Genomic DNA, 26,778 nt, shown 5'->3' on the forward strand with positions numbered 1-26,778 from the left:
CCAATAGTGACCAATACTTTTTTTCATATAATCACACTGGCATGGGAAAATTGTATTTTATGAATTTATACAAAGAAATCTGTAGTTGGCACCATTACCAATAGCATATTTGAAACGTGTGTTTGTATCTTTAGAGAATCACAATTCAACACACATTTTAATATTGACATTTCTGTCAAGATATTGAAAAATAAAATCACAGTAGGATCAAACTTTTGATGGAGTCAAAAGTTTGCTGTAGTCATTGAGTTCATCTGGTGCCCATCGTCGGCAGCATTAACGTCCACAGCTCTGTATCCTGGACGTCCAGTGAGCGTTTCTCTTGGGGCAGCCCCTGTAGCCTCAGCGCTCTGTTACTGGGTTCACCGCGTACAGATCGTCACGTTTCTGCACCGTCACTGGGATCTGCCGTCGGACTTCCGCCAAATACTGCAAGTCTACACACAGGTGAAAGATGTGGTTGTTGTTTTTTTTGCCAAAACAGACAGAACTACTGAGAGTCCTTTACTGACATCGCCAATGGACTATACATTTGTTCCTCCGTAAATTAGACATGTATTCAGTTTGGTTTATTGTTTTGATGTGAATCCCTCAAAAGTGCTACATAACACAATACTATAGATGTATATAATGTGTACAATCAGTACACTCCTCTGTTGAGATTGTTAAACTATGGAAACTCACCAATATCAGCGTAGACCACCGCCTCCTCTGATCCCGTGCTAGAGATCACCTCTCCCCTTTAGAGAGATGAGTAGGCCATGAGGGGTGAAGTAAATTGCTGCGAGTAACACATTAATGCACGTGGCGATTGTAAATGGATGAACTTCCAGCCAATCACAACCATAACAGAATTAATTGGCTTGGATTCCTTCTGATTTTATTGGAAGTTAATTAGTACGCCCTACTCATTAATGACACTAATTAGCACACCTGGTTGCAATTCAGTCATTAACATACAGACAACCACATCCAAAGTTATACTGAATTACATTTGGGTTTACGCAAGCAGTCTGTGGGCTACGTAAAGGTGCGTAATATACAGGTGCATCTCAATAAGAATATTGTGGAAAAGTTAAAGCTAAGTTATGCTTTTTTTAGGGTTAATAATTGCATTTGGGGGTAGTACTAGAATAGGGTTACATGCCTGTAGCCTATGTTAAAAGATACCCCTTATTATTCTCATACTGTTCATTTCTGCAAAACCAATTTCAGCATCTTTCACGTTCTGTTTTGTATCATGTTGCTTTATGGCCCCCCCTTCCGAGGAGCCCAGTCTGCTGTGATTGGTCATCATGCCCACTCTGTTGGGATTGGTCGAACGCTTTGTGTGGGTAGCCGGGAGGCAGGACTTCTGCACTTCAGCACCGCTCACTGTGCCACGTCACACTATAGCTGCTTTCACATATGACCTCCGTCTTTTCTCCGCATTTGTGGAGCAGGAGGTTCGACCGTGAGGGTCATTCACACTTATTCACACTTGATGCCCCATATGCGGAGATCGTGTCGTGTCGTCATCAGTAGAATCTCCGGTTGCTTAAGGGGGGCGGGCTTGCAAGGGGCGGGATATGATGTAGGGTCGAGGTTCACAAGAGGCAGGATCAGGTTTGTTTTGGTTTGACCGCAGACAGCGTGCAGGCAGAACGGGCAGAACTCATCGCAATCATCTTAAATGTTGCTGCAGCAATGCATATATTCCGTCCGACGAGCGAGGACTACGGTTTGGGAGCCGACAGCAGGAAAGGTGTAACATAATAATAAAAAAACATTTTCTATATACGCGTGCAGCTGTGAACTCATGTATTGTAATTTATTGTATGATGCGTACTTTGAGGGTTACGATAAGACCTATCATTTAGCTTTCACCACGAATGACTCTGAAAAGCACACATTAAAATATTTTTTAACCATTCAGCGAACAAAGGGCAATAGGCTGATTATCGATTAGGGTGCGGGTGCCACTTAATGACGTAGACCGAAGCATCATCAACAGCCCACTCAACTGGTGTGAAATGCCGACATCCTACTGCTCATTCACATATAAGGTAATTAGCATTTCCTCCGGAGAACATACTACCTCGGGGGTAGTATTTTTTCAGGAGGTCCAACGTCAGGATATGTCATTCACATATACGGCACCTCCGTAGAATAGACGGAGAATAGACAGATGCACGTCCATATGTGAAAGCAGCTTATTACGGAAGTAAAGTTTGAGCGCAAACGAGCTGTTTAACGCACTTATTGAGGGGCATTTTCGGAGGGCACGAATAGGCCCCTGCGGACCTGTACATGTGTGTTTCTTACCAGGGGTTGACCACAGTGCTGTGGCCCCAAGCTACGTAGGAGGACGTCTCGTCTCTGGCAGGGGATGCTGTGGCCACGTACAGCTGGTTGTCGAGTGCTCTAGGAAATGCAGATATGCCTTTTTATTTACTGAATCAAAAGCAGTCAAACAGGTTGTTCGCTATGTTTGCCTATTCTATTGTAAGTATTGTATGTCCAAGTTAAAAACACTATTAGAATTGTTAATATTATGACCCTGGTTCTTCCTGTCGGGTTTTGAATTCTTATAAGAACATTAAAGTAGAAGAACAGTATGGGGTCTGGGTTTATACTGACCGTCTCAGGACTGGAAGAGAAATGCTATTGCTGCTTTTGCCCACGTTATGTACTTTAGGATGAAGTTAACTGCTCCTACCACTTACTATCCAGTCATTTAGCAACACTTGAATTCCGCTGAATTCAGAGACATCATTGAGCTGTTAAAGGTTAGGCACCTCGCTCAAGGGGTATTCTGTGTAGTTTTTATGGACATTGGGGTTAGAACCAAGAGCATTCCGGCTGGGAGTCGACACCTCTCTTCCAACTCGGCTGCCCACCCCCTAATCCTTCCTCCCTACCCCGGTTCTAGCACTTCACAACTCACTGCTGGGGTTCGAACCGGCAAACTCCGGGTCTGCTGATTTGTCCTCAGTCAGGTGTGTGTTGTGACTGACCTGGCCCTCTGCAGCAGCTCCCAGTGTGCAGGGCCCGTGGTCATGTTGAAGGCCCCTGGGTACACCAGCAGCTCACAGCCTGCAGGACCCAGAACCCCACCGCTGTCTTTAAATAACCCGGGTCCAAATGTCCATACCGCTCTCATAATATTTACTATTTGGTAAATCATGCTTTTATCAAAAGCGATTTACGGTGAATTAAGATTAAGGTTAAGGTTATTGAGGAGCAGCAGGTAGGGGTCAGGGGGGCATCTTGCTCAAGGATACCTACAGGTAAGGCTGCGGACAATGGGGATCGAACCCGGTACCTTCAACGTCCATTTAAACAAACGGGGAGGGGGTTCACAGTTTGTCTGGGGTTCTTACCCATCTTGCTGTAGAGCTGGGCCAGTTCCGCAAACCTGATGTCATAACAGATGCCGACACCCACCTTACAGAATGCTGCGAGAGAGCGAGAGAGAGCGAGAGAGAGCGAGAGAGACTGTAATGCTACATGTTTACCCAGCAGCACTCTGAGTGGCCATTACAAACACATATTTACACCCCATCACTAGCGACGTCGACATGGACCTCCGAGTCAAGAGACAGGAACCAGCCATCCTCAGGTCGATACATGAGTTTGGTTGAGTACGTGGTCTCCCACGAGGGGGAAGGAGAGAGCTGAAAGACTCACGTGTTTCAAAGACGGAGAAAGCGCTGCCTGGGCTCAGCGTCTCAGACTCCTGGAAGCGGATCTTCCCCGGAACGTCAATGTCAAACAGGTGGATCTTAGCCGGAGAGGATCGGGAGGAATGAGAGACTGCTCAGGGACAACGGGAACGGCATGCTGCTTCAGCGTAGTCGCAGACTAGGTTGTACCTTTCTGTGCGTCATCAACAGGGTGCCGTCGGGACCGAACACGGGACAGGTGTTGTATAGCTTACCCCCCTCCTCCTCTGGAATGGATCCTAGTGAACAACGGGTTCAAGTTAGACTCCAAAGATAGACTCTTACATTTAGTCTTTTCGTTTATCCAAAGTGACTTACAAGGCCGTGGCTGAGAACAATCAATGTATACAATCAAAATAAAAAAGTTTTAGAACCGCACAACCCAGTTTCAAGAACAACAACTAGACAAGGCAAGGCAACTTTATTTATCTACCACTTTTCATACATGAGGCAGACTCAAAGTGTTTGAGTGACAAGAGTGCAGCGAAACCATATGAAATCAGAAATACAAGGCAAGTTTATTTATATTTGTATTCATGGCAGTGCAAGCACTTCATGTAGATATCACACATCAAATGGGTTTGGGGAGCCACTGACCCACACGTACCTCCGACCAGATAGACCCCGTTCTCCTTAGCTGCTTCAGACAGCATCTGGGTGGACATGCCGGGAATCTTCTCGGCATACTCCCGGAAGAAGCCTGTTCCGTACGGAGAGTTGAAGCATTCCTGAGGAGGTTAGATAACGTAAGATCCTTAACAGACCAAGGAAATTCGTACAAAAATTGACGATGTGTGCTGCATCCTGGCCGCAGAAGACCTGCCTTGCTCAAAGGACGATAGGATGCTTGTTTAATTTCAGTGAGGTGGATGATATGATGAGTTAGGCTATAAGGCTATTTCGCCAGCAGCCCATTGAGGTTAAGATTATATTATTGGTTTATACAATGGTCACAAATGCAGTGATGTTTTACTTTTTATGTAAACATTCGCAGATTAGGATCATCATAGCTGCAATTCAAGTGGAATATTTAGCTAATCTGCGGTTATTATACTAGAGTGTCTTGATGGTATTCTGATTAGGTATTTATTAACGCACTTTTGGTTGTGGCACCAAATCGTACAACATGACAACTATATTTGAATAATTGATCCGTCAACTTTAGATGGATGCATAATAATAACAATATGTATAATGTGCAACGCTGGATTTCCTCGGGAGTGGATCCGCACCACCACTCACCGGCAGAACCACCAGCTTGCTCCCCTGCCCTGCAGCTTCTTTGATCAGCCTCTTCGCCTTGGACAGGTTGTCTCCCTTTACGTTCGTTACATGTAACTGGATCACGGCAAGCCGAAACTCTGGAAAAACACAGTTCATGGAAACACAGTTCCATGCTCAATTATTAACAAATGTCTTTGGAAAAAAGTCAATTCAGCGCCGTGTGTGGTAGTCGCCATATCAATATCGTCAGCGCATTGGTCATTCAAAAAAGGTTTTAAATGGTACATGCATGGTGCATGCTGCATATTCATTGGTCCATTTGAAGAAATGTAAACCTTGACAGATAAAACGCGTAGGGATTTACTTACTTGACATTGCTCTCGCCAAAGTTGACATGTACGCAGAATAATGTTGAGTTCCCTCTGCTGTAACTTAACTGAAGTCCAAGGAGCTTGGACTTCAGATTCAAATATAGAAAACTAGAAGTTGAAGGATTTCTGCAGCTCCTCTATCTCAGACAGTGCTATGTGCTATGCAACATCAAGTTCCGGGTCCAATAGGAATATCAAAGTAAAAGTCTAAGCAGATTTTAGTTACATTGCGTGCAGAGCTATTTAGAGCTATTTATTCACAAACATTGTGTCTATTGTGCTGTAACTCCAATGCGTTTCTATTTGGAGCTGCTGACTTCTGGAAACTATTGGGAGGATCCGCAATTGCAGTAAAAAAAAATGGTCCATTGGAGGCTGGAGCGGACGGAGATGTCACGACTCTTGTCAAATGGTTACGTGTATAATGTACTAGGTTCTTTTTCGATGCAAAAATGCCGAGAAAGGTGTTTTTCCTTTTTCTTTTCAATATGTTTTTAATATTTTATTTATTCTAAATGTAGACAATGAACGTTCATTGTTTATGCTTATGAACAGCATTGATATTCCATGTTCATCCATATTGCTTTGAGTTCAATTTAAATCTATTTCAGTATCGGAGCTAAAACTGTATTTATTCAGTTTTTTAGTATATCGTATTCATTATACAATTATTCACATTAAAAGTAATGCAACTTTATGATCCATTTTATATTAATTTATTGAACGTTGAAACACTGAGAAAAGTTACACAATGTAATCTGTACATCAATCAGGAGACACAAGTCTTTAAAGTGGTTAGACTTGAAAAGCATCATAAAGAAAGTGTCAATTAGTGGAATTGGCATAAAATGGCTCTATACATATGTCCAATACACCCTGAATCCTCGTACAGATTTAAGTACTGTTTGCTGTATTGCGATAGATTCTTCACCATGTACATATTTACAACAAAGTAGACTCCTCAACATGTACATATTTACAACAAAGTGTGTGTTTCATGGGTTGAGTTTAGTGGAGGGACCACCAGACATTCACCCATCTGTCTCGTTATTGGAGTCGGATCCATCTGAGCACTCCAGACTGACGCCCACTGCTTCCGACGAGCCTGTAAAATTGTACCTGTATCCTGGTGAACACAGGAGATAAAATATCAATTCATACAGAAAAACACCTTTCATGATTCAGGTCAAAATTACCCAGGAGATATGTGGCACACTTGCTGAAATGATGCATCTGTTGAACAAGGTTTAATAAATACCTACAAAAATGTTGTATTTAGTTTTTTTAGATACTGAAAATAAAGACGGGTCAGTTTCGATGTAGCGCTATGGCTGGTGTTGTTATTAAGCAAGTTGCCAATGCAATGGACCAGTAAATTATAATGTGACCTTGGGGGGGTTCACCAGGAGAAGTACCCAAACTCAGATTAGTAATTATGAAAGTAGTGTTTGACTATGGTGTTTGACTCCCGGCCCAAAACTTTCAGGATTCAAACCCCAATTTCCCCAATCAGTCTACCTATAGGCATCCCTGCAACAGATTCACTTTGGATAAAGTGTCATCTAAATTACTTTATAGTATATATAATAGTAAATGTATATATCGTAATATCAGGAATAAATTCCACCAAGTGATGAATCACAACCAAAACCATTGTCTTCTTCATCCCCACCTCTGTGTGTCTTCCTGAGCTCCTTGTGGCCCCTGTCCACTAGCACCTGGTAGATGATGGCTGCCACCACCAGCACCGCCACACCCACACACATAGCCGTGCTGAACACCCAGAGAGCCCCTGACGCCCGGCTCCCCACTGGGCTCACCTTCACCCCATCTGATAGGACGGGAGAGAACCAGCTCAGAACCACACACACACACACACACACTGAGGAGATCGACAGAGAGACAGAGAGACAGTCGTTGGCTAGGCGGATAGACAGACAGAAGTACTGACATTAAGACACAGACAGACTCACTGACTAGACAGATAGACTGCTATAGTATAGACTGCAGATAGCTGCTAGAGACACTGACAGCGAGACAGATGGACAGTCACACGTCGACTAGATGGATAGACGCACTGATAGACACACTTAATAGACAGATAGACAGGTGAATAGAAATGGATAGATAGATGTACAGAGAGAGAAGGACGGACAGATAAAGATAGGGAGACATAGGCTGTCATGTTGATATGCAGACAGACTGACAGGAAGATGACTGACTAGATACATACAGATATGAAGACTGTCAAAGTTATAGAGAGACATACATACAGACACTGACATACAGACCAACAGACCGACGGACTGGACATAAAGACACACAGACAACAGACAGTCATGTATACCGAAATACAGACTAGACATAACGACACACACAGACCACAGACGGAGAGACTCCTAGACAGAACGACACACAGTCAACAGTCAGACAGACCGAGACACAGCCACAGCCCGCCACTCACAGCTGGTGGCGTTGAGAGTTTCGTTCAGCGAGGGGACCTCTACCGAACACGTCACGGTGGTCTGGTGGGAGACGTCGGCCAGCAGAAGGCTGGTGATGCTGTGTAGGCTGGAGTTAGCCATGGGGGCGGTGGAAGAGGTCACGGAGGCCTCGGGCGCCGCCCAGGTCCCGTTGATCAGCCAGTGGACGGTGGGCTCGGGATGGCCCCCCACGGAGCGACACAGGAAGGTGGTCTGGTTGGCCTCCGGAGGGTCCAGCCTCTGGACCGAGGGAGGGGTGAAGCTAGCTGGGATAGAGAGGTTGGGATTAGGATTATTGTACTTTAGCATTTCACTGTTACGCTGCTTCCTTTTCTATTTGTGTTATTATTCTGTCTTGAGTAAGGCAATTGTGAGCCATTTCCCTCAGGATTAGTGAAATACTCTTTGGCTTACTTACTTTAACTTAAAAGTGCCTTTACATACTGTAGGGGCTTTTTATGATATGGTAATGATAAATTACCATGATATGAGAAAAATTTGGTGGGGCCAAAAGCACTCAAGAGGTGGGTCCAGACATTAAAACGTTAGCACAAACCTTTGCCATTAATTACAAACTGTAGCTCACCTTAAGGTCCAGTTGTGTTAACTCTGTATATTTAAGTATTTGAAGGTCAAGCATCCTGCTGTCCTTGTTATCAAGACTGACTTTAAAAAACAAAAACACATTTGCATTTGTGGAAAAACAGGACTTATATTACGATACACAGAAGCCGGGAAAGCCTCAATCTTCTTTTCAAGTCTTGCTTAATAGGACTATGATCATCTTTAAAACATCCACTTTCTTGCATCAACTTGAAAAGTTACTCACCTTCCTGTGACGAATAAGAACCAGGTGTGTTTTAAGATGAGGTTGATGATGAAATGGTTGTTGTTATTATTAGTAATATGTCATTATTAGTTTTGTTGTTGCTTATTTTTACAGTGATGAGTGATACATTCAAATGTTTTGCTCAAACTCGAAGAAAATGTACATGTTTGTATGTAGTGACTCTAAGACCGTCCACTTAAACATAATATAATACATCACATATGTTGGTCATGTATTATTCTATCGCTCCTTCACCTTACCTGCTGTCCTGAGACACACGGTGCACAGTGGGGAGCGTCGTGCTTCACCCGCCCTGACCAGAAACATGTCAAAGGTTTGGGCTTGTCTTAAGGGCAGGACGGCGGACAGCTCCAGGGAGAAGTCACCGTTCTCGAGCACGTCATCCGAGAGTCGTGAGGTGTTGGTGTGCGCCGTCGGCCACTGCTCCACACGTTCGGCCTCTTCCCACACGGACCGCAGCAACACCTGGCGGTCTCTCCTCCACTCCACGGAGAAGTTCAAAGTGTTGAGTTCGTGCCCGCTGTAGAAGCACGGCAACGTGATGGGTTCTCCGACCACGCCGATCATACAATCTTTCTCTTCTGTGATTGCAAAGGGAGGAAGAAAAATGTGTTAGTTAAGCATAGTTTCTAAGGAATCTTGGTCTTATTCATCATGGAGATTATTACGAATGCGGTTATTACTAAAGCGGTTTCTTACCATTACAAGCGCAGTGACTCAAGAGTCCAAGAAAGAGTGTGGTGCTCCAGAAAACACGCATTTCCACTTTGAGCACTAAGGCGCATTTGGGTGACTGGACAATTCCAACGAGCCGTAGCCAAAAGGACTAGTCGTCAATGAAAAAATACAAATAATTGTTTAATTAGGCTCCTTCGTTTCTCCCGGCATGATCTTCACGCCCTGTTATCTTGTCCATCATGCATCACCACCAAACAAGGAATTCCTTGACAGGTTAAGACCTGCAGAGGCTAGACTGAGAGAGGGTCATGAATTATAGAGTTATCCCGGTCTATCCGAACGCAGTGTCTGGTCTCCTACTTCCGGTGAACTGAGTACGCCAGTTACCAGTCCCCGGAGCGAATAATAGCTCTATATTATTCTCTATATTCGCGAATAATAGCGAATATAGAGAATAATAAGAACATGACAGAGAACAAAAACGAAAAAGAAAATAATATGGAGTTTTTCGATCAAGAATTTGACAAAGCAATATCCAAAACATGTAACGGATACGGATACCCCTCTATCAGAAGTCCCTCCCTCTTTCCCTCTTCTCGATACTGCACTGATGTAACTGTAACCCCGTCCTACCTCTCTGCAATAACGCTCATTTGGAGCATCATCAATGAGGTAAGCGGAGGCGTACACTGTCTCCCTGGCTCACCTGAACAATAAAAAAAAAAATACTAGCAGAGAAACCGGCTGACAACCGGATCGACGTCCGCCATTTCATCTGGAACACAATGTTAGCGGTCCAACTGGTCTGACCGCATTATGAATAGGCTAGTCCGATAATATTGGTGTCTGTGCGCCTGCCATTCTGGTTAACAGTGCTCAAATAAATGTGCCTCTAGTCTCAAATACAAACCCATATACCGCTCTTCCCTTAGTCTGCCTCCCCTGCAACGTGCACACCTACACATGATATTGTACTTTAAACTTTTGTGTATTTCTTTTAGAAAGTAGTGCTACTGTACAAATAATTTATCTTTGATTTTCTTATTTAATGTCCATTTACAGCTGCTTTTATATTCTTTGGTATTTTTTTTTTATTGTGTACATGATGTCCATCATTACGCCAGCATATTACAAATATATACATATTACATAATAAATCTCCATGTCTGCAAATTTACCTGGGAATAAAATCCTCTAAATATCGTGTGAATCCACTAGATGGCAGACGCGGGTCGAGGGCCTACCGTGTTACCATAGAACCCGTGAAGAAGGGAATGGGAAGGTTGACAACCTCAACAACATTAAAGCATGTTCACCATCCCAGCACACTAGTGTCTGACACTAGGGTCCTTGGTCTTCGATGGCCTATTCTTCTCCTGCTACGGTTTGTAGCAGATAACGCATTTATATCCGGACCCTTTAAACTGGTACAGTCTGAGTATTTCTGTAAATTATGTATCTATATCTTCAACAAGACACCAGTTAAAGACCACACCATGACTATACATCACTTGGCAAGGAGGATGTATTCTTCACCGTGGCCAGGCTTCCTACAGGCAAGCCAGAGGCTGACGACTGTGTCCTGGAGATGTCAGAAGCCCCCATGGTATAGGGTCGCTACACAAAACAGTTTAACATACAACCAGGCCAGATCTCTAACGCTGTCCGCCAGACATCGCAAGCACAGCGACGACCCCGGTGGACGTCATACTTGCCACATTGAGGGCCATGATGAGGATGAGGATGGAGATCTGATTGATGACGCCGAGGTGGACGAGCTGTTCCATCAACAGGTTCCCAAAGTCATCGGAGACGGAGAACACAGGATCTTCATCGTTCACCCCGATGTGAAATGGGGAAGCAGAAAGCAGTATCTCACAACGGGTGACTGCGATACAAGACTCCATAATATGACATGATTGTGAATTTTAGCTCTTTGTTGTAACCGATGATAGCCGAATAACTTCTATGTGTGCTTTGCAGCGGCGCTGATGGTGGACGAGGCGGTTGGTCTGGTGAACACCTTGGAAAACTGGAGGGTGGTGGACAAGATCATTCTCTCCACCAAGACGCCAGAGAAAAGGACGATTTTTGGCAAAGGGAACTTCCAGTTACTCACAGGTAACACCTGTATGACTGTTTAACAGTTTAACAGTGATCATCATTGTAATCATTTAATAAGTAGTTAACTATAGCTATCTATGTGACTTCATGTCAACTCAAGTGTTATTTTCTTACCCCCAAGAAAAGATTAGACAAACCCCAGGGATCACTGCCGTGTTTGTGAACGTGGAGCGACTTTCTCCTTCGTCTGAGGTATTGGGATTTATCACCGTCATTAAAGAGGGATTGGGGTCCACCTCTCTGTTTAAAGACACTAGGTTATAGAGGGAGTTTTGAGGACTATATGTGTTTCTAGTACAGTTTGAGGACTATATTGTGGTGTGGAAATTGTTTGAGGGCTCTGTTTTCTTGTGTTACCGAGTGAGTGTGTAGACATATTCTTGTGTCGAATCTTGGTGCAGTTTGAGGACTACTTTTGTGTTTTTAGATCACAGAGTGAGTTTGAAGACATGTTCTTCTGTTGGCTGTTGATACAGTTTAGGAGGAGGACTTCATGTTTGTTACAGAGAGTGTAAGGAGGACTATATGTTTGTTACAGAGAGTTTAAGGAGGACTATGTCTGTTACAGAGAGTGTAAGGAGGACTACAGTATATGTTTGTTACAGAGAGTTTAAGGAGGACTATGTATGTTACAGAGAGTTTAAGGAGGACTATGTATGTTAGAGAGTTTAAGGAGGACTATGTTACAGAGACTTTAAGGAGGACCATATGTTTGTTACAGAGAGTTTAAGGAGGACTATGTATGTTACAGAGAGTTTAAGGAGGACTATGTATGTTACAGAGAGTTTAAGGAGGACTATGTATGTTACAGAGAGTTTAAGGAGGACTATGTTACAGAGACTTTAAGGAGGACCATATGTTTGTTACAGAGAGTTTAAGGAGGACTATGTATGTTACAGAGAGTTTAAGGAGGACTATGTATGTTACAGAGAGTTTAAGGAGGACTATGTTACAGAGACTTTAAGGAGGACCATATGTTTGTTACAGAGAGTTTAAGGAGGACTATGTATGTTACAGAGAGTTTAAGGAGGACTATGTATGTTACAGAGAGTTTAAGGAGGACTATGTATGTTACAGAGAGTTTAAGGAGGACTATGTATGTTACAGAGAGTTTAAGGAGGACTATGTATGTTACAGAGAGTTTAAGGAGGACTATGTTACAGAGACTTTAAGGAGGACCATATGTTTGTTACAGAGAGTTTAAGGAGGACTATGTATGTTACAGAGAGTTTAAGGAGGACTATGTATGTTACAGAGAGTTTAAGGAGGACTATGTATGTTACAGAGACTTTAAGGAGGACCATATGTTTGTTACAGAGAGTTTAAGGAGGACTATGTATGTTACAGAGAGTTTAAGGAGGACTATGTGTTTGTTACAGAAAGAGTTTGAGGACGCCTGGGGTGTGAAGGTCTTGGATCGCTACTCGGTGGTCCTCCACATATTCCGCCGCAACGCGCGGACCCGTGAGGCCAAGCTACAGATCTCTCTGGCGGAGATCCCCCTGCTCAGGTCAGGGGATGGCCTTTCAACTGCTAGAGCAAGGCATTAACACTGCCAGGGTTAGGGGTTTGAATCCCACTGGGGCCTCCCATGTTAAGAAATGTATTCACTAAAAGTATTGTAGAGATAAAAAAAATCCATTTATTAAGATTAATATATTATTGAATAATCTGCCAGCTGAAAGGTTGCTTGTTCAATCCCTTGACACATTTTCAGTGCGGAGGTGCCCTAGAGCAAGTCACCCCTAACTGTGCCCATTGGCTGATACCACTGTTGGATTATGAATGGGTGAATGTGATTTGCGGGGCAACAGTGTTATTATCTAGTTACTATTTTAGTATTTTTGCTCTTTGTCTTGGAGTCTGTTTTGTTGTAATTGGAATTGCCTTTAATGTACCTGTAATTAGTTCTGGATGAATAACAGCTTGGAAATTCATGACCTTCACAGATCTCGCCTGAGAAACGAAATAGCAAATTTTGACCAGCAGGGCGGCGGTAACAGGTACATCGGTGGCTCAGGTACGTTCTGTTCTTAGTGATCGATTCTGGGCTAAATAAGGAAGTGTGAAATTATTGTATTGTGTTAAAGTCATATTAAACGAAATATTGTTATGTTGCAAGATGACTTAATTATTATAATTAAAACTAAATATCTTGCTTTAAATACAAAAAACAATATAAAAATCAAAATACTAAATCCCATTCACATATTATTCCATCTGAATCTACAGGATCCGTCATAATGAAATAAACAGAATCGCTTTCAAATGGGTTAACATTTTTCTTCAATACCTTGGATGAGATACATGGATATACAACATAATAGTCGCTGTGATGATTGTGACAATATAATCTTCCCATTATTCCAACCCTGAGATGCAGCGTTGAGTGAGTCATCAATGAACCCACATTATCACCAAACAGACTGCCCTAAGTATTGATTATTGGTCATGGGTCGCCTTCCTCCCCAGGCGAGACACTGCTGGAGTTCCAACAGAGACAACTGAAAGAGCGGGAAACGAAGATACGCGTGGCCCTGGAGCAGCTTCGAAAGAAGAGAAACCTGCTGCGCTCGCAGAGGAAAGACAAAGACTTCCCAGTCGTTTCGGTGATGGGATACACCAACTGTGGTGAGAGGCTGAAGACAGACCGCTATCAATACACAAGGATAACCTCACTCAATTTGGTCATTTAAATCTTGACCAGAAATCACAGGGATTCTCACCAAATTTCTTTCCTAAGTTGCTATCTTTAAAAATGGTGAATGAGGTGGACTTTTTACATGGGTTTTATCCCTATTTATCCAGATGGTATTTCAGCATTTCTCAAAAACAGGACAAAATTGTCTGGTATGACTCCCAGAATAGAGTGACTGGGTTCAATCCCTTAATGTCCTCAGCCCTTGTGCGAAATGACCACCCCTTCTCCCTGCTCCTTAACGACTAAATCTCAAAAGATACTACTGACTCACTGCTAAATAACCTTAAGCTAAATATATCCTACTACTGCTGCCAACTAATGAAATATCAAACGTCCGTCTCCCGTTTTTGTGGACATTGAATACTCTTCTTCTCTGGGACAGGAAAGACCACTCTGATCAAAGCACTGACAGGTGACCGCGGCCTGCAGCCCAGGAACCAGCTGTTCGCTACGCTGGACGTGACAGTGCACGCTGGCCAGCTGCCCAGTCACATGACCGTGCTCTACGTGGACACCATCGGCTTCCTGTCCCAGCTGCCCCACCAGCTCATCGATTCTTTCTCCGCCACCCTGGAGGACGTCAAACACTCGGTACCACCTCCCGCTTGGAAACGTAGCTAGTGTGCTAACCACGTCGGCAAGAAGCCTGGTAGAGATGCAGGTTTGATTCCTACCTGTGGTTCTGTGCTACATTTCATTCCCTGTCTCTTTCTGTTTATTTAATCTTCACTTTCATTTCCACAAAGACACAAAAATCCCATGAACATTCGATGTTCGGGAAAGTCAGGATTTGTTGTGTAAATCTTTTGTTTTAAGTGTACCACACATTCCAGATCCTGACCTAGTTAGCAGCAAACACACATTCCATCTATAGCGTAGTGGCTCTTTAATAAGAAGTGACCGATGCGTAAACATGGTTCCCGTGCATGTTCCAGGACCTCATCGTGCACGTGCGAGACATCAGCCACCCAGAGACGGTGAACCAGAAGGTGAACGTCCTCAATGTCCTGAAGAGCCTGCAGATCCCAGACCGCCTGATGAGCTCCATGATCGAGGTCCACAACAAGATTGACCTGGTTCACGAGTAAGAAAGAACCACAAAAACAACTTCTGTAGCAAATCGATTTTTGAATGACGATTGATATAAAGGTCATCTAGCATTTAATGCTAGAGCTGCAGTGACTACAGAACCAAATGCCAACACTGAGCCTTTATTTTATATGTCCAAGCTACCGTTAACTGGAGAAATATTTAAATTAACTACATAAAATAGTATTTGTATGGCACTTAATCGCAGATAAAGTCTCAAAGCGCTTAACCAGCCATATATTTATGATTCCCCCCAAGCCCTAGCACCCTGGAAGGCAAGAAATCTTACGATGGATCCCAGAGTGGGTTATGTTATGTTATGTTGCTCGAGTGTTGGTGTTGGATAGTGTAGTGTTGGGCCGCCAGCATAAACATTGTGGGTTTGAAACCCGGTCTACCTGTAGGCATCCTTTTGAAATGTAGGGTGGAACGAGGTCGACAACGATTTAGCAATCTCCCTCATGGAAGAAGAACCTACAAACTAAAGTACAAGACTCATATTAATCATACATGCAGCCAACTTGGCTCCTTCAGGGGTAGTTGGTAATGATGTTTCTGTGGTGCTCAGCTACCATCTGTCAGAGCCTGAGACGGTCGCCGTGTCTGCGCTGACGGAGCAGGGTCTGGACCGGCTGAAGACGGTCCTGGAGGACGAGGTGGTCCGGTCCACCGGGAAGCTCATCTTAAACCTCAAAGTGGACCTGAGCTCGGCCCAATTAAGGCAAGTCTGTTTTTAAGTTTATTTCGGATTTTCTATCTTTTTCATCGCAAATTATGCTGTACTTGTAGCTTACCCATTCCCGAGCCCAGGCAAAATGGAAGATATAAATGTCAATGGAATATAACAAACGCATCTTAAAAGATTATAATTAAAATAAATGTAACAAAGAAAAATAAAAAAAGGCACTACAATTAATAAAGCGGTTATTAATCGTGTGTGTGTGGGTTTAGTTGGCTGTACAGGGAGGCCACCGTACAGGAAGTGACCGTGGACGCCGACGAAGGATCGGCGGTCGTCACGGTGATAATCGGCACGGCGGCATACGGGCGCTACAGGAAGACGTTCTCGGCCAGATCCTAGCGGCGCGGCAGGGTCCCCTCCTGCTACTGTACGTCACACGCCGTCTCGCGGAGACCACCGTTTCAGTCTTCTTCCAAAGGAGCACTGTACTCCTCAGTCTTACGAAGAAGGGGTACACAAAGACAATAAGGGGACACGAGGACGCGTGGGGGTTAATGAACGGAGCGTCCTTTTGCCAATAAGTGAAACGTCACGTCCCTCAAGAATAAAGAAAAAAGTATATATAGTTTTGTGAACAATTTGAGCCAAACGTGAGCGATGTCAGGATAACGTCACAATCATACAGCAGTGTTTTCAAAACCCTTTCCACTAGGGAGAGAAAAACACATTTACGTCCGTCTTAATCTCATTTATTCGTTTTTCTTAGAAATAAACTAAATTATTTGTTTCAAACATTATTGTTTATAGTCATTTATTTACTGGATACACATGGATACTGTTTATTCAATCATTTGTACACATCTTTCATGTTATATTAACTTTTAGATTACATGTTTAAAGTGATTGATAAACTGAATAAAATACATCTAATGTTAAAAACTTAAAAATTACTTAATTCTTTGTCCATCAGGAGTGTAGTACTGTGTAGTATATTGAGACAATTATATCATATTTAACTTCTTAACTTATTGATCATCATCCTCATTTCAATCATCTATATATATTTTACCTATTAAACACAGACCAAACCTTTGTTCATTAAGGACAGGGTTTAAGGATTGGTTTTACGGCTATGTATAGTTTAAGGATAGGGTTTAATGGCAGTTTTAGGGTAGAGTTTACGAGAGATGAAGGCGGCACCATCTACTTGGTGTGCAGGAGGAGTTTCTGGTTCAGAGCGATGACCAGGGGACAGAAGGGGATGGGCCCAACAAAGTCCCCTGCGATGATGTTGAGGCTTTGGGGGGAACAGCCGGTGGTCTGCTCCTGGAGCCAGCCTCTCAGCTGGTCCCAGTTCTCCTGGGACAGGGTCCACAGGGACTGGTCACGCTCCAGGGCCATGAAGCGCGTGTCTGCCGTCAGGTTCAGCCCCGACACAAACAAGCCGTCTGTTAGGATATACAGAGAGACACAAACAGTCCTTCTATTAGAACCACACACACACACACACACAAACAAGCCTTATTTGACAAAGACACGACACACAGCAACAAAACCCGAACAATAACACATTAAGCCATTAAATCACTTGCTGAACCAGAAAGCAACTGGTCTGAGACTCACCTGGGCCAGGTTTATTCTACACTCACCTGGACCAGGTATGTACCTGAGACTCACCTGGGCCAGGTTTATTCTACACTCACCTGGACCAGGTATGTACCTGAGACTCACCTGGGCCAGGTTTATTCTACACTCACCTGGACCAGGTATGTACCTGAGACTCACCTGGCACCAGGTTTATTCTACACTCACCTGGACCAGGTATGTACCTGAGACTCACTTGGGCCAGGTTTATTCTACACTCACCTGGGCCAGGTTTATTCTACACTCACCTGGGCCAGGTTTATTCTACACTCACCTGGACCAGGTATGTGACTGAGACTCACCTGGGCGCCCCATGGCTTTCTTCCAGTCAAGGTACTTGATGACGCCCTGAGCCGTCGGCTGATTGGCCCACCAGTAGGGGATGGCTGGCCAGAGCTCGGGATATCTGGCTGCTGATTGGTCCTCGTAGGACAGCAGTACCTGCCAACGATTGGCCCACAGACTCCTCAAGGTCGGCACTGCTTCCTGTGCAGGCAAAACGTCAATTGGCCAATTCATTTATCACATACCATTTGGCTTTTTAAAGAAGCCATGTCAGTTTAGAGACACTTAAGAGTTTAAATATGACTGTAACCCACCATCCTTGGACAGAGTTTGGAGCCAAACAATTTCCTGAGGGACAAAATGAAGGACTCATGAACTTTGGCGCTCATTCCCTCAAAATGGCTGCAAGACAGGATCACGACCTCCCTGGGATGGGACTCCAACCACGTGGCCACGGACGCCAGCGTCTCCTATGGAAGGTGAGGCATTTGCCAGAAAGGGTTAGTCTATACTGGGAAGTAAACGCTGTGTTCAATTTAAAAATGTATCATATAGATGAGGTTGACTCTTTCCCACCAAAACGGATAGATGAGAGTAGATGACATGTGTGAAAAAAAGGTAGTTGGAGCAGTCATGAGGTTTCCGTGCGATGCGGAGGTCGAAGTATCGGATCCCCATATGAAGTTGGTCCCCGATGCTCTTATGCTGCAGAAGGAATAACCATCAGTTCATCGAGGAAGATCAGATGATATGCAAACAAGCTATTGTGAAGGACGCTGATTACAATTTGGCAAGTCTTTCGTTTTCACCTTTCTTTAGTATTTGATTCACCTTTCTTTTGTTTTTACATCATCACGCATGAAACAATACTAACGTTGCACATCCTTATAATACAGATACATATTGCTCCGAGCAGTGTGAATGATGTAGAAAGATCCTGTGAAAATCACTGTACAACTAAAGAGTGATAATAATAAACAAGAGCCCAGCTCATCACAAAACAAAACTTAGTGTCTTAAAGCTGTCACTTTATAGACCCCCGAAAAGTACACCGACCACTTGTTAATAGGTTTGTTAATCTTATTGTGCACACGTCTTACCTGCGTGGTGGCCCACCTGAGGATCACGGGCCGCGTGAGGCACCTGAACAGCCGGTCTAGGATTCTGATGAGGACGGGCTGCGACTGGACCATGGGGGAATTCATATCCAGACAGTAGCTCATCGCGTCGTGGCTGCCTGGTCTCACGTCAAAACAACACATTCGACCCAACACAAGTTTTGAATTGTATTTGTAGTGATGATCTTTCTCACTGGTTTATCACCGATCATAATATAATATTACCCGGTATGGCTAGGTTGGATAATGGGATGTCCCACAGGTCCTCTGGTAAACGGGACATCCATTCCTCGTAGTCCTGGGTAAGAAAGCCGTCCGTGGGAGTGTGTTTTTCGGCGGACATGGTGGAAGCGCATCGTCGAGTGAAAGCGTTCAGGCCATTGGTTCGTATAAAGAAAACTTCCGAGATTCACTTCTCTTTGTTATAGTCCACGGTTTTCAAAGACATAGGCTACCGTTCTCATATTGAAGCTAGGGAGGGAGGGAATGAGAATCGATACCAGGTCCTGGTCCATAAGGAAGTAGACTGAGTGGTTAAAGTCACCTGACGGGTATTCTTGATAATTACTGAAAGTGGAAAGTTAAAGCCCAGCAATTACCGTCGAACCCATAGATCGCAAAAGCTCTTGCGTGACTGTTCTTCTTCTTTTTTATCCAATTGGGTTATTGCGCTGTAATTAGATTCAGAAAAAAATGACTACAAAATCAGACCCTAGCTGAATAGAAAATCATACAAATGCGTTTCATTGATTCCGACAGAAATCTCTGCATATCCTATCGTAATCGTGTGTCGACGAGGGCAGGTTATAGGTTATATTTGTGTGCAAAGGTTAGCGGTCGATTAGAGATGTGGCCACTGTTGGAAAAAATGCAAAAATAAATACAAACATCTTGTCCTGCGTCCCAAATCCAGTTGTTAATATTCGCCTTGCGCCAGCGCGTTTATGTGAGATGAAGATAAGATTAAACCACAATTAGATCGAACCAGTTTTAATCTAATCTTTTAAGCCTGTCTCTTTAACCAAAATAAAGCAAATTGTAGTCAAACGGTGGCGTGTCGAGGGTACCGGGTTGATCCGAGATCTGTTTGTCGATTCACCGCCATCGCCTACTAGTATGACCCACCAGAGGGCGCTGTTTCCTTGTTATCTGTTTGCTCATATACCTGCGTTGCTATATCAATCCTAGAAATCTTATTGTCCACAACCCACGCTTGGCTACAAACGAATTACACGTATAACCTGTTGTGCAGATCCTATGGTATGTATATGCTGTTCACTGAGCACAATGGAAATCAAGGAGAACATGTAATAAAGGGTTAGGGTGTTTTAAGGGCAGGGCCAACATGGAAACCAAAGGAAAATGTGGACTTTCTTGTTTACAGTTTTGGCTTGATGCTAAGCAAGGGTGAATGAACACAATAGAGTGGGTATAATAGTCTAGTGGATGGGTGTTCGATTCCCATTTGAAAGGTTCTGGGTTTGAAGTAATTTTGTAAGCATCAATGAGCAGGGTGCCCTGACCCCCTTACCTGCGCCTCAGTGTCCCGTATCTATTCATTGAGCGATGACTAGTTCACCACAACAAGGCTCTTAAGGCCTTTAAAGCTTTAAGTTTGACCACTCGTTGAAGATGATCCACATTTCAACTATGAACAAAAAATACACAAACAGACTGGTTGTTTGTCTATAAAGTTTTTATTCACTTGTGTATTTTATTGAAAAGCACCACAGGCTCGGAGGCGCCACCGATGTCACCGGGTGGAAAGTATACTTTATAAAAGCTACAACAACCCTCATGGTCGTTTGCTCATGCTAATATATATATATACCACATGCTCTGTGGCATCCTACGTGTTTGCCTACTTTGCATAAACGTAAATTTACTGAGTGCAACTTGGCAACTGCTTTAAATCTTGTGTTAACAATCATTTAGACATACTTTTTTTTTGTTAGTTTGCAGTGTGGCGATATGGTCTTTGGCTAGCTAAAACCTTATATTCATTTTGTGCTTGCGTGTTTGAAATGCCTACATCAAGAGGATACCCTTGAAATGAAAAGAGACTATCATTACTTATAAATATTGCTAATTATTACACATTTTTTCTCACGGTGACACAGTACTCGAGTGAACGAAATGTAAACAAATTCAGATAAAGGTCAGTGCGGGTCAAGACACCCAGTGTTTTTCAGAAGCAGCTAAAAGATATAAAATATCCTATTCTCATATTCCGTCGTCAGGAAGTGCAATAACGTCTGAGATGCATTAATTCAAACCACTTGAACATTCCCGTCTCTCTTACTAACAACACAAGCACCCGTGGTTTTCATGCCATTGCTTCACATTTTCCACAGACCGGTACGTATCAACATGTAGACGGCTACGGAGCGATATTCATATTGACACATATCCATATGCAGACCAATATAAATGTAAACGCGGTGCGCATCTACGTCGCATTCGGACACGTATCGAGAGCGGGTTTTATTGCAGTCCGTCCCCTCAGTAGGAGCAGTTGAGCATCTTGTCGTTCAGCAGCTTCTCATTGAGCGCCACCACGCTCGGGACAAACTGGCTCTCGCTGATGAAGTCCCCGGCGATGATGTTGAGGGAGCCCACCTTGGAGCCCGGGCTCTGCTCCCGGACCCAGGCCAGCAGGGCCGGGTAGGTGGAGGTGACAAGGTCCTTCAGCGACTCGGTCGGGTGGGAGCAGATGTACTTCAGGTCCTCTGTCAGGTTGATGCCTGTCACGAAAAAACCCGCTGGGGGGGCGGGACCGACCACACCCAGAAAAAGGTTTGTTAGGAAATGTATCGGTGGCAGAAAAGTTACATGTTAAATTATGATATGTATATGTATCATATATGTAGATAAATGTTTAAATAGGTCAGTGTTGAAAATGCTACCGGATATCGGAGTTATACCCGTCTTGAATACATAGCCTACGGGACAGTCCAAATACAAGAATGAGATAGCAAAAAATGTAGGAAAGGCTTTATTAAAGGGCCTTTCCTGACGCTTCAGTTTTAGCAAAAGTTTTGGTGAAATTACCCGGTCGGCCATGTTGCTTCCGGTGCTCAAACTCCTGGATGAGGGCCTCTGCTTTGCATTTGTTGGCCCACCAGTAGGGAATATGGGCCCACAGGTCGATCTGACCGCTCGCTAACTTGTGCTCATAAGACACGATAACCTGGTAGCCCATCGCCCAAAGGTTCCTCAGAGTCACTGGCTCCTGGAAGAAACAATAAGAAAATATAAGGTACGGTTTGATGCATTAAAAAAAAATCTACTTTTTTGATCCGCAATGTGATATTTTGGGTATTGCAGCAATGGAGATAAAGGCAGAGGAAGAAAATGTTAAAATGTAATGATTGTGCAAATTTAAGATTACCATACACAAACAATGAATGTAGCATACTGACAATAAGCGGACACTAATTGTACTGTTAGTATGTTACGTTATTGTTTGTGTGCTAACTTTATTGTTTGTACGCGCTGTTAATTGTTGTATGCTAAGTTACTTCTTGGCGCACCAGTTTTACTGTGAATAGCCTACGTTAAGTGTAGCTATCGAACAACTTATCAACAACCGTGGCAGTGCCGCAAACGGCAAACCACTGGCCTTACCGTCTTGGGACAGAGCTTGGTGGCGAAGGCTGCTCTTATGGCGGTGATGAGGAGCATGTGCAGCTCCTGGTTGAGACCCAGGAAGTGGCTGAAGGACAGGATGACCACTTCCCTGGGGTGAATGTCCAGCCATGCTCGGATCTCTGTCAGCACCGTCTGTAGGGCACCACATGGAGGTAAGGGTCCACCGCAGGTCACTTAAGACTACGACGGCTCACTATAGACCATTCAAGACCACCACAGGCATGTAGGCTACAGATCACCATAGACCATCATATATGTGTTTTATTCATATATTCCTCAAGAACTCACACATCGCATAGCACCACATCTTAAGTCAATGTTGGGGACAGTTCTGTTGAACAATTATTAAGTTGTAATCAACCTATGACAACTTGATAGTATGGTTTTGAAATAGCTGAGTCAACTTAGCAAAAGGACAAAAGACCACACAGGAGACTAATTAAAACCACTGATCCATATTACACAAGATATCGTTTTCTTGTATACAGTTCTCATTTTCCTTGACTAATCTACAAGAGAAATCTGTCTGATATCACATCATTTACTCTGTTTTAAGGGCTATTGGATGCACAGAGTTTGTTGCTAGGGAGTGACATGCAGGCTCTGCATGCACAGATCAGACAACCAAAGCAGTTGTAGACAGCCCCCGCTAGTCGTAGAACAAAGCTTCAAAATGAGCCAGCCATAAGAAGAGGACAACAACGTCAGTTGTATGGAATTATTTTGGTTACAGAAAAGATTGACGTTGAACAAAAAACAGGTACTTTGTCAAAAGCTTTGTATAACGAGTGCAAAGCCAAATCTGAATGCCATGCAAAGCCAAAGCTGAAAACTATTTTGGATGCCTTTGTCAGCGTTGCACCATACAAGAGGGGTTCCAAACGGATCTGTGCAGATGCACTCTGCTACAAAATGACCCCAATCATAATACAATGATTAATCATTTTTTCACTTTTTTATTAATTAGTATTAATTTTTTGTCAATACGTATCGCAGAAAGACGAAATATCGCAATACAAATTTTTTTCCAATATCTTGAAGGCAAGCCCTAATATTCGTAAAGTATACCATCCACAGTAGAAGTAGTATTAGTAAAATACCGTTACACTAACGGTGGTGTACTCCGTGGTAGGAGTAGTATTAGTAAAATACCGTTACACTAACGGTGGTGTAGACTCTGTGCTGGGGGTAGTATTAGTAAAGTACCTCTACAGTAACGGTGGTGTAGACTGTGCTTGGAGTAGTATTAGTAAAGTACCTTTACAGTAACAGTGGTGTACTCTGCTAGAAGTAGTATTAGTAAAGTACCTTTACAGTAACAGTGGTGTACTCTGTGGTAGAAGTAGTATTAGTAAAGTACCTTTACAGTAACAGTGGTGTACTCTCTGCTAGGAGTAGTATTAGTAAAGTACCTCTACGGTGACGGTGGTGTAGACTCCATGGTAGAAGTAGAGGTCAGTGGAGGTGTCGGTCGGCCGGTGTGCGATCCTCAGGTCACAGTATCTCACGCCACAGTCCAGCTGCTGCTGGATGCCGTGCTCCTGCCCCACACGGTTAAAGCCCCCCTAGGTTACCGCCTGCTGTGTGAGGCTGACTACTCAGTACATATCTGCATATCTTTAATCCGCAATTCTTCTAAACATGTTTAAACCTACCCCCCCCCCCCGATCTTACCTGGGTGACGGCCCACTTGTAAACGAAGGGCCTGATTAGGGGCTTCATGTATCGGTCCAGCTTCTGGAGCATGTCTGGCTGTGTAAGGTCCACTGGGGATCGGTCGTTCATGTCCAGACAGTAAGTGATCGCGTTGTGACTGCCTGGCGGTGAGAGAGAGACATGAAGAGAACCCATTAGTCTACTTGATTGGGGTCAACTTTAATTATGATACTGGTAATTTTTGTGTTACACAGCTAAAGACACAGCTTTGTGGAGACCTATTGGGACGATGCACAAACCTACTATTGAGCCATATACCTAACCCCTACCAGCTCAACTTATGTAGCTGAACTGAGTGGGGCTGAGTCTGCTTAATGACACATGGGTTTAACAATAGCAAATAGTAAATGGGTTAAGCAATATAAGTGAAAATTTATATTTTATTATTTTTTTAAATATCATGGGATATGTTTGCTACACCAAGCACGAAATCGACACCTTGGTCACCCATACAACAGTGTTATAACATTCACTGGATTATATGTCCGACCTGGGATGGCCAGATTGCACAGGGGGATGTCCCACAGAGTACTGGGCAAGTGTGCCATCCAGTCCTCCATCGGCAGCTCCTTCAGGGTTAAATTGGCTGACATTGTGGGATCCGATGTCTGCAGAACCACAAATTTGTTAAGCAAATGAACATCAAATCGGCCACTGTGCTTGATCAGTCATTGACGTGCATTTCGTTCTTCATGACGCTGAGACTCAAATGTGAATGGCAAACAGTCAGCCCAAACTATTATTAGTGGACGGAATGTGGGTTGACTGCAGTGTTACTTACATGCTCAACTACGTCGTTGACACCGAAGTGAGAGATAACACAATTCACAATGTATTCCAGTGAATATCTTGAAATGGTCCCTGGTTCCAATACAGCAGAAGAATAACGGTAACATCCGTAAAAATATCACATGTATAAACCATTGGCAGCGCTACGGTGCCGCAGCGGGATCTTCCTGGTTGGGCTCTGGCAAAATGCACTAAACCGGCATTTTCTCACACCGCGTCAGCAGCACAGAATCCACGTCCAGGAAGCCCAAAAACCCGTCCCTTGACGAAACTGTACATCAAATAAAAAACCCGCATAACTATTCCTCTTTACGTAGTATAACGAGACGGAATAGTCATGATTCACACACACAATGCACTGCCTGGCGCTTCTCCCCGGCGGCCGTGCGAGGTGTTTGCATGCAGGGTGCTTGGGGAGACGGTGCAGGGTGATTGGAGAGGCGGTGCGGGGTGTTTGCGTGCAGGCTGCTTGGGGAGACGGGCGGGGTGTTTGGGGAGGCGGAGCGGAGTGTTTGGGGAGGCGGTGCGGGGTGTTTGCATGCAGGGTGTTTGGGGAGTCGGTGCGGGGTGTTTGCGTGCAGGGTGTGCGGGGGACGGGCGGGGTGTTTGGGGAGGGGAGGCGAGGCGGGGTGTTTGCATGCAGGGTGTGCGGGGAGTCGGTGCGGGGTGTTTGCGTGCAGGGTGTTCGGGGAGGCGGTGTATATGGCAGTTTGGTGACAGCAGGCGAACAGAGGATTGAAGATGGAACCCCCCACAGGCTGATCAGTGGCCCCATGGCACTTTTTCTTCCCACTTTTACTTATTTTTAAAAGAGCCGTATCGATTCCGTTTAGGTTAGGCCGTGTCCACCTTAACCTTCATTTGCATTTCCAATTTCCTAATGAATTAATTATTTGACAAATTCCATCTGTCAACTCAGAACATATAGGCCTATACCTGTGTAGACTAGGCCTACATATCTTGCCGGCGTGTAGATGGATGCTAACTTTGGGTAATTTGATCTGTTCATTGATCAGGTCATTTCTACACACTTGCCAAATCTGATCAAACATTAAAATATTGATATATTATTTACATATTAAATCGATCACAGCCTACTACAAGAATGTGATTTATTCGGAGGGGATAAATAGTGTAAACTTTAAGTGTCGTTTACTATACATCAGTTACGGATTGAGATGTTTTTTACGTTGGGGATCACTGCCATCTAGCGGTCAGTTAGAGATGTCGATGTCTTATTTTGAAACCCTTTCTATTAAAGGGCCCCTATTTTACCACCAGGTATGAGTGTGATTAGCCATTACAAGCGTGTCAAAATCTGCCCTTCCATATGCTTTTGTGACATCACAAGTGGGAGTGTCCACCGAGATGTATGCTGGATTGATCAGTCTACTAGTCCAACCATTGGCCGTTAGCAAATGTTGCTTATCTATCCATCATACATCTACATGGACACTCCCACTTGTGATTTCACTCAGGCACAGGAAAAGGCAGATTTCAAAACGCTGTGTAATGGCTAATCAAGCTCACACCTGGTGTTAAAATAGGGGCCCTTTAATAGGATGGTAGTTAGCCTGGAATCGGCAGAGGAATCTGGTCCCCTGGCTAATTAAGAGTACCAATAGTCTGCATCTAAAATAATTCCAAAATCACACAAAATGGAATATTG

General features: G+C 43.9%; 5 protein-coding genes across 5 annotated transcripts; 1 reads left to right on the forward strand and 4 right to left on the reverse strand.

The window, feature by feature from the left end:
* Positions 1-43: 43 nt before the first annotated feature.
* nit2 (nitrilase family, member 2) lies at positions 44-5,568 on the reverse strand. The gene is made up of 10 exons (XM_084473342.1): positions 5,297-5,568; positions 4,947-5,065; positions 4,312-4,432; positions 3,855-3,943; positions 3,670-3,763; positions 3,363-3,437; positions 2,997-3,075; positions 2,305-2,403; positions 685-740; positions 44-437 (listed from the first exon to the last, which is right to left on the reverse strand). Exons 1-10 carry the CDS (start codon positions 5,322-5,324, stop codon positions 343-345), a joined length of 855 nt encoding a protein of 284 aa, XP_084329468.1. The 5' UTR covers positions 5,325-5,568; the 3' UTR covers positions 44-342.
* A 707-nt stretch (positions 5,569-6,275) lies between these two features.
* LOC311353064 (T-lymphocyte activation antigen CD80-like) lies at positions 6,276-9,392 on the reverse strand (the record flags this gene model as incomplete). Its single annotated transcript, XM_084472901.1, has 5 exons — positions 6,276-6,418; positions 6,972-7,130; positions 7,764-8,048; positions 8,872-9,213; positions 9,332-9,392. 5 exons carry the CDS (start codon positions 9,390-9,392, stop codon positions 6,276-6,278), a joined length of 990 nt encoding a protein of 329 aa, XP_084329027.1.
* A 1,201-nt stretch (positions 9,393-10,593) lies between these two features.
* On the forward strand, positions 10,594-16,664 carry gtpbp6 (GTP binding protein 6). Its single transcript, XM_084472871.1, has 10 exons — positions 10,594-11,194; positions 11,294-11,431; positions 11,556-11,626; positions 12,814-12,944; positions 13,384-13,454; positions 13,907-14,065; positions 14,518-14,726; positions 15,071-15,219; positions 15,793-15,945; positions 16,176-16,664. Exons 1-10 carry the CDS (start codon positions 10,807-10,809, stop codon positions 16,303-16,305), a joined length of 1,599 nt encoding a protein of 532 aa, XP_084328997.1. The 5' UTR covers positions 10,594-10,806; the 3' UTR covers positions 16,306-16,664.
* A 65-nt stretch (positions 16,665-16,729) lies between these two features.
* plcxd1.2 (phospholipase C, X domain containing 1, tandem duplicate 2) lies at positions 16,730-19,936 on the reverse strand. The gene is made up of 6 exons (XM_084472872.1): positions 19,179-19,936; positions 18,936-19,072; positions 18,412-18,540; positions 18,150-18,305; positions 17,853-18,036; positions 16,730-17,354 (listed from the first exon to the last, which is right to left on the reverse strand). Exons 1-6 carry the CDS (start codon positions 19,294-19,296, stop codon positions 17,110-17,112), a joined length of 969 nt encoding a protein of 322 aa, XP_084328998.1. The 5' UTR covers positions 19,297-19,936; the 3' UTR covers positions 16,730-17,109.
* Positions 19,937-21,449: 1,513 nt separating this feature from the next.
* Positions 21,450-25,223, reverse strand: plcxd1.1 (phosphatidylinositol-specific phospholipase C, X domain containing 1, tandem duplicate 1). The gene is made up of 7 exons (XM_084473296.1): positions 25,102-25,223; positions 24,811-24,928; positions 24,279-24,421; positions 24,017-24,145; positions 22,581-22,736; positions 22,005-22,185; positions 21,450-21,715 (listed from the first exon to the last, which is right to left on the reverse strand). The coding sequence occupies exons 2-7, from the start codon at positions 24,911-24,913 to the stop codon at positions 21,456-21,458; spliced, it is 972 nt and encodes a 323-aa protein (XP_084329422.1). The 5' UTR covers positions 24,914-24,928; positions 25,102-25,223; the 3' UTR covers positions 21,450-21,455.
* Between the last annotated feature and the right edge of the window lie 1,555 nt (positions 25,224-26,778).

Source organism: Micromesistius poutassou (genome assembly GCF_964030765.1).
Source record: "Micromesistius poutassou genome assembly, chromosome: 9".
Lineage (NCBI taxonomy): Eukaryota > Metazoa > Chordata > Actinopteri > Gadiformes > Gadidae > Micromesistius > Micromesistius poutassou.

Excerpts from the sequence above, each read along its gene's own strand:
- nit2 (XM_084473342.1), bottom strand. The coding sequence starts at position 5,324 with ATGTCAACTTTGGCGAGAGCAATGTCAA. Across the intron at positions 3,076-3,362 it reads CCAGCTCTACAGCAAGATGG|GCTGTGAGCTGCTGGTGTAC; the intron begins GTAAGAACCCCA and ends TGGGTCCTGCAG. Across the intron at positions 741-2,304 it reads AGCACTGTGGTCAACCCCTG|GGGAGAGGTGATCTCTAGCA; the intron begins GTAAGAAACACA and ends ATCTCTCTAAAG.
- gtpbp6 (XM_084472871.1), top strand. The coding sequence starts at position 10,807 with ATGACTATACATCACTTGGCAAGGAGGATGTATTCTTCACCGTGGCCA. Across the intron at positions 11,432-11,555 it reads GAACTTCCAGTTACTCACAG|AAAAGATTAGACAAACCCCA; the intron begins GTAACACCTGTA and ends CTTACCCCCAAG. Across the intron at positions 11,627-12,813 it reads GACTTTCTCCTTCGTCTGAG|AAAGAGTTTGAGGACGCCTG; the intron begins GTATTGGGATTT and ends TGTTTGTTACAG.
- plcxd1.2 (XM_084472872.1), bottom strand. The coding sequence starts at position 19,296 with ATGTCCGCCGAAAAACACACTCCCACGGACGGCTTTCTTACCCAGGAC. Across the intron at positions 18,541-18,935 it reads TCAGGTGGGCCACCACGCAG|CATAAGAGCATCGGGGACCA; the intron begins GTAAGACGTGTG and ends TTCCTTCTGCAG. Across the intron at positions 18,037-18,149 it reads CCAAACTCTGTCCAAGGATG|GAAGCAGTGCCGACCTTGAG; the intron begins GTGGGTTACAGT and ends TTGCCTGCACAG.
- plcxd1.1 (XM_084473296.1), bottom strand. The coding sequence starts at position 24,913 with ATGTCAGCCAATTTAACCCTGAAGGAGCTGCCGATGGAGGACTGGATG. Across the intron at positions 24,422-24,810 it reads GTGCAATCTGGCCATCCCAG|GCAGTCACAACGCGATCACT; the intron begins GTCGGACATATA and ends TCTCACCGCCAG. Across the intron at positions 21,716-22,004 it reads GAAGCAACATGGCCGACCGG|CGGGTTTTTTCGTGACAGGC; the intron begins GTAATTTCACCA and ends CCGCCCCCCCAG.